This window comes from Symphalangus syndactylus, chromosome 5, assembly GCF_028878055.3.
Source record: "Symphalangus syndactylus isolate Jambi chromosome 5, NHGRI_mSymSyn1-v2.1_pri, whole genome shotgun sequence".
NCBI classification, from domain to species: domain Eukaryota; kingdom Metazoa; phylum Chordata; class Mammalia; order Primates; family Hylobatidae; genus Symphalangus; species Symphalangus syndactylus.
The window spans coordinates 31,456,616-31,462,615 of NC_072427.2; the positions used below are offsets into that span (position 1 = coordinate 31,456,616).

General features: G+C 51.0%; 1 protein-coding gene across 8 annotated transcripts in view; it reads left to right on the forward strand.

Moving 5' to 3' along the window:
• The window catches only part of UBL7 (ubiquitin like 7), a 16,060-nt gene extending 11,704 nt beyond the window's left edge, over window positions 1-4,356 (forward strand). For all 8 annotated transcript variants that reach the window (XM_055277793.2, XM_063638772.1, XM_055277796.2 and 5 more), the window contains 5 exons: window positions 279-412; window positions 673-722; window positions 985-1,152; window positions 1,738-1,860; window positions 4,106-4,356. In XM_055277793.2, the coding sequence (XP_055133768.2) occupies window positions 279-412; window positions 673-722; window positions 985-1,152; window positions 1,738-1,860; window positions 4,106-4,243 (613 nt within the window). In that variant the 3' untranslated portion in view covers window positions 4,244-4,356. The remainder of the gene's footprint in view (window positions 1-278; window positions 413-672; window positions 723-984; window positions 1,153-1,737; window positions 1,861-4,105) is intronic.
• The last annotated feature ends 1,644 nt before the right edge of the window (window positions 4,357-6,000 follow it).

The following is a 6,000-nucleotide window of genomic DNA, read 5'->3' on the forward strand; positions in this document are numbered from 1 at the left end:
GAACCCCGAGCCTCCCAGGCTGCACCTTTCCCATCATGCCTTGCCTGCGGAGAGGGTGAAGAATCTGCAGTGGACCTCAGGAATTGAAGGCCTTGCCCCCGTTGCTGGTGGCAGATCAGCAGGAGGATAAAGCTTCCTGGTGGAAGATGCTAAAGACCGAGGAATTTGAGGGCAGGCACAGGTGGCTGCATTGTTGTGAGGGGGCACCCAGAACTCCTGTCATGGCTGAGGGTGCTCTTTTGGAGTCACTCTTGGGTTTCTTCCTGCTTCTGTCCTAGGTTGGTGCCTGCTCACCCAGCCCTCGTCAATGCCATTGTCCTGGTTCTGCACTCCGTAGCAGGCAGTGCCCCGATGTCTGGGACTGACTCCTCTTCCCGGAGCATGCCCTCCAGCTCATACCGGGATATGCCAGGTGAGCGCCTGAAAAGCGTAATGTGGGCCCCTCAGGAGCCGGCAGTGGCCCAGGAATTTGCTTTACTCAGCAGCTATGTATAGTGTTGGCAGAGGGCGTTCCTTGGGAACTCTCGGTTTGAGTCAGGAAGTGCATCTGTCCTGTAATTTTCCGAGGGGAGAGATGAAAATATGAATTTGGAGAGTAACTTGAGCTGAGATTCTGGAGCTGCGCCTGTGCCTTTCTGTTCTTCCTCCTGAAATCTGTTCGTCCTCCTCCAGGTGGCTTCCTGTTTGAAGGGCTCTCAGATGATGAGGACGACTTTCACCCAGTAAGTGGCCTGCCTGCCTCCCTGACATTTGGGGGAGATGGTGCTGGGAATGAGCTGCATCCTGGGTCCTGGCACTCCCAAGGCTGGGAGGTGGACATAGGCCATTGGGGGGCCAAGACCATGTCACTATTTCTGCTTTTGGATTCCTTTCTGAACCTGGGAACTTAAGAGTTTCCCCAAGAACTATTCCTGGAGGTGGGTGGAGTTCATCTGGGAGTTTCATAGTACTGCTTCCCTGATTCTGAGTGTCTTCTTTCTCCAGAACACCAGGTCCACACCCTCTAGCAGTACCCCCAGCTCCCGCCCAGCTTCCCTGGGGTACAGTGGAGCTGCTGGGCCCCGGCCCATCACCCAGAGTGAGCTGGCCACCGCCTTGGCCCTGGCCAGCACTCCGGAGAGCAGCTCTCACACACCGACTCCTGGTACCCAGGTATGAAGACAGGGCCGGGAAGATCAAGGCTGGGCCCCCAAGGAACAATCTCCCCAGCAGTAGAGTAGATTTGCCTTTGCTGACCCTGGTGCTAGATCTAGTTTAAGCTGAACCCTGGAGTCCTGGTGGGGATTTCTTACTGCAGCTTGAGTGACCTCCCCTTCACTTGCCTTGAGGACTCAGAAGTCTAGATTTTAACATGGTCCTGAGTAGTCCCTCCTATTAGTTCAGAAGACTCTCCCCTCACACTATATGCCCTTCCTCATCCCTGACAGGGAGCAGACATCACCAGCTTAAGCATTTCTGGGTGGCAAGTCACTTCAGCTTTCAAGGCCATCTCTCCCAGTGCTGCAGTGCTGGGGTCCTAGGCTGGGACAAGGGGCTCAGTGCAGAAGAGAATGGAACCTTTCCTGCCCACATAGAGAGCTTCTAGGTACCTTTGTTTGGTTGTCTCATGGCAGGTCTTTGTTGGGAGGCAGAAGTTGGGTACCTCAGGAGCGCTGTGAGGTGATATGACAACAGCGAGTATCTGCTATAAGATTGAGATGGCTCTGAGGGTAGCACTGACCACTGATTTGTCTCTAGGGCCATTCCTCAGGGACCTCACCAATGTCCTCTGGTGTCCAGTCAGGGACGCCCATCACCAATGATCTCTTCAGCCAAGCCCTACAGCATGCCCTTCAGGCCTCTGGGCAGCCCAGCCTTCAGGTCAGTATTCCCCACTTCCTGGTTTCCATGTGGCTTCCTTGTTATTTTGGATGCCCAGCCTTTTTTTTTGCCCTCTGGGGGTCCTTCACACCTGGCATGCTTCATTCTGGGAATAGCTGGAGCATGGCAGTGGGACAGGTGCAGAGTGTTCCCAGCAAGGGCACACTCTCAGACCATACACAGTGGTCACTAGGCTTCTCCTGACCCTAGTGACCGTGGCCTGACTCCCTAGACCACCTGGCTTAGATAATCATGGCCATTTCATTCATTCATTCGGTGATCATTGACTGAGCATGTGTATACTAGGCCTGAGTCCAGATGCTGGGCTAGTGGCAAGCTGGTTCTCATCCCTGCCATGGACGGGCACCAGGCAGGTACTGAGCTGGGGAGCAACAAGGCAAGAAACCCAGCTGCTTGAAGTAAGGTCCTACGTGAGACAAAACTTTTCTGAGGGAGGGGTATTTAAGCTGATTGTCAGAAGAATTAGTTAGAAGTTAGCTAGCCAGGGAGGGAGGTTTGAGGTAGGAAGGGGCTGATTTCCAGGTGAAGACAGCTACCTGTTTGTGTGCATGTGTGGAGGTGTATGTGACATACTCAAAACTACAAGGCTAGGATGCAGTGTCCAGTGTAGAAGATCTGCAGATGGGGCCAGAGAAAGAGCAGGAGCCCACACGTGAGGGGCCCGAATGCCAACCTAAGATTAGACTTGATGACTTGATGTAGCAGTCACCAGGGATCTCTGGGAGGCATTGATTGATTGATTGATTGAGACAGGGTGTCACTCTGTCACCCAGGCTGGAGTACAGTGGTGTGATCACAACTTACTGTAGCCTCAACTTCCTGGGCTCAGGTGATCCTCCCACCTCAGCCTCCCGGGTAGCTGGGACTACAGGTATGCACCACCATGCCTGGCTAATTTTTTGTATTTTTTGTAGAGATGAGGGGTCTCCCTATGTTGCCCAGCCTGGTCTTGAACTCTTGGACTCAAGCGATTCACCCACCTTAGCCTCCCAGAGTGGTGGGATTACAGGTGTGAGCCACCATACCCGGCCCATGGGAGGCTTTAAGGAGGGGAAAGGTCACCCTAGCAGCTAAGTGGAATACCTGAGGGGTCAGCATTGTAGTTCACAGCTCCATGCATGAGCAGTTTGGTTACTTCTGTTTTCCTCTATTCCACATTGTAAGCCTATGGGTAGAGCATCATTCCTGGAACTTGTCTGGGGTCATAAGGCCATGAAGTCGTAACGATAGGGTTCAAGCCTGTGTGGTTTTCACTGTTCCATGTGGTCCTTGTGGACAGTGAGGGAACAGGAGCAGGATTCGTGAACAACTTGTCTTCTCCGTTCTTGCATCTCCCTGTTGCTAGATGCCTGTTTACTTTATTCCCTAGCTCAGAATCTTTCACTGGTTCCACCTGGCCTATAAAATGAACTCGAATTGATTTGTGTGAATTTTTTTTTAAGCCCTCCACGTTCTCATCCCTGCCTGCCTCTTTGACTTTGCTTTTCTTCCCCTTTGCATTGCCTTCTTCCCACATGTGAACACGTTGTTTTCCCTAAATTGTGCTCATCCCTGCTGTCATGAAATAGAGATATTAATGAAGCTATGAAAGTACTAGAAGAAAATACGGGTGAATTTCTTCAAATCCTTATAGTAGGGAAGGGCTTTCTTGGCCGAAACTCAGTATCCAGGAGCCATTAAATAAAAGTTATGCATTTTGGGTTTGTAAAAGTGAAAAATTTAAAACATCTCTTACACTCCACAAATAGATATACCTACTATATACCACAAAAATTTAAGACATTTTAAAAAAAGATGAAAATTTCTGCATGGCAAACCAACCCAAACAAAAAACCGAAGCAAAGTCCAAAGGCTAACAAACTGGGGAAAAAAATCTGTAACACTCATCACATAAAGAGCAAAATCTTGCTGATGTGTGTGTACACATCGCACGAGAAAGAAAGTAATTTAGCCTCTTGGAATTCAGACAGTGAATAATTCGTACATTCTCTTTTGATCCTTATGCCAAGAATTTCCTTTTTTTATTGTAAAACTTTGGATTTGTTCTCTTAACCCTCAAGCCTATCTTTTAGTCTTCCTAGAAGCACCGTGTTCTGTGGAACTCAGCATCAGCAGCTTTGCTGAGGACTCCCCCATCTTCCTTTCCTTCCAGGAAAGCACAGACCTAAGTGAGTCTTCACTGGATCCCAGCTAACAGCTTCTGCCCATTCCTATCTTTCCACAGAGCCAGTGGCAGCCCCAGCTGCAGCAGCTACGTGACATGGGCATCCAGGACGATGAGCTGAGCCTGCGGGCCCTGCAGGCCACCGGTGGGGACATCCAAGCAGCCCTGGAGCTCATCTTTGCTGGAGGAGCCCCATGAGCTCCCTGCTTCCCCTGAACCCCCAGCAAGTTGCAGAGGCTGCTGCCTTTGGGAAGCACTCATGAAGGTGCCTCCATCTCTCCCTTCCCCAATATACCTGATGGTCAACTCTCCTGCTTTGTCCAGTTCTTGACATTTCTGGCTGATCTGAGTTGGTGGAGGCAGTGGGGCAAACAAGGTGTGCTGGTCTTGATGCTGTGGCATCGGAGCAGGGCTGGCCCCTAGTTCTGGGCCCTGGATGGAGGATTTTAGACCCCACATCATGGGATGCTGTGAGATACCCATGTTCACTTCTGGGAGAAGTTTCCAGCTGTAGCCCCCAGACTCTCTGGGCTTTGGAGTTCGGCAGCCTCAGGATGTGCCGAAGGCTGGGCAGGGCTGCCACCCAATCTTCCGGGTGGCTGCTGGATTACAGCTATGCCCAGAAGAGGCTTATGCTTCTGAGATGTCCAGTCTAGGGAGTGGCTGGGTGAACTTTCAGGGGAAGCAAATGGAGGCAGCTTGCCTTCCACATTTCTCTCTCTCTCAATGGCTTCCAAAGATTTCCTTGTCCACCCCACCAGTCTATTCTCACCAAGCATTTTTTGACACTTGTTCTGTAATGATGCCAGAATCCAGGCCTCAGAGCTTCGCCAGGAGGTAGGGCCCTCCTTGTCCTGAAGGCATAAATACAAGAGCAGTTAAATAGCAATACTAAACAACAACACCAACATGAACAGGGCTCAGCTTTAATACTGAAGAGAGGGCACCAACCCCCAAGCTGCTGCTCCATCTGCCGGTGCTCACTCATGTTCCCCTTGGCATGGCGTTCCCTGTGATGTTCCCTGCGGCATCGCAGACATATCCAAGTTGAGAAAGTGGGTTTTAAGTGCTTTGAATACTTCATTGGGAGAAAACTTCTTCCTCTCAGATGGTGTTTTGGTTCATTTGGGAATAACATGGGTGGAAAGGGGCCCAGAGATCTGTTCCTGCCCTCTGCCTTGGCAGGCGTTCCATCTCCACCATTCCCAGTCATGGTCATTTTGTTTCTGCTTGTCTCCTCCAGGAACAAAAGATTTACCACTTACAGCCTATTCTGTCCTTTAACTATTCGCCAGGGCATTACCCCTTGGTCCCCTCTCTGCCCTAAGGAACCACTCGGAACAAGCCTGCCTTCTCTTCTACCTTAGCAGGGCTTTAGTTACTTACGGAATGCCATGGTGGGTCATTGACTTGCCCCTTTGACCTGTCCTTCTGGTTTTGGTTCCCAGCACATCCTGTTCATTTCTCTGGATGACTTCCAGTGTATCAGTGATACTCTTAACGTCCAGATACAGCCTGAACAGGATGTTGTTCTTTGCCTCTTCCAGAAAATTTGAGAAGTCTCTCTGTGCATTGACAGAAAAGACTCGGAACTGGGCTTCTCAGTGCCAGGCCTCTGTGTGCCTCAGTGGTCTGCCTGGAGCCCAGCTGCCTACTTGTGGTTGAGAGCAAAGACCAGGAAGCTCTGTCTTTGAACACAGTGTCTCTTGCTTGTTTGTGGTGGAAACAAAGGCCAGTCCCATCCTCATGGGTCTGTCTTGGTCAAATGGGGCTGACACAGCCCTTCCTGTGCCCATGATACAGCCTGCCCAGAGCTGGTTTCCATTCTGTGGCAGCTCTCACCCTGTCTGAGGACTGCCTTCAAAGGTGCTGGGGTTCCTTAACTCCCCCATCCCATCATGCTGCAGAACATTTGGGTCACCCTGCCCTATCCCTTGGACCAACCCCCAATACCA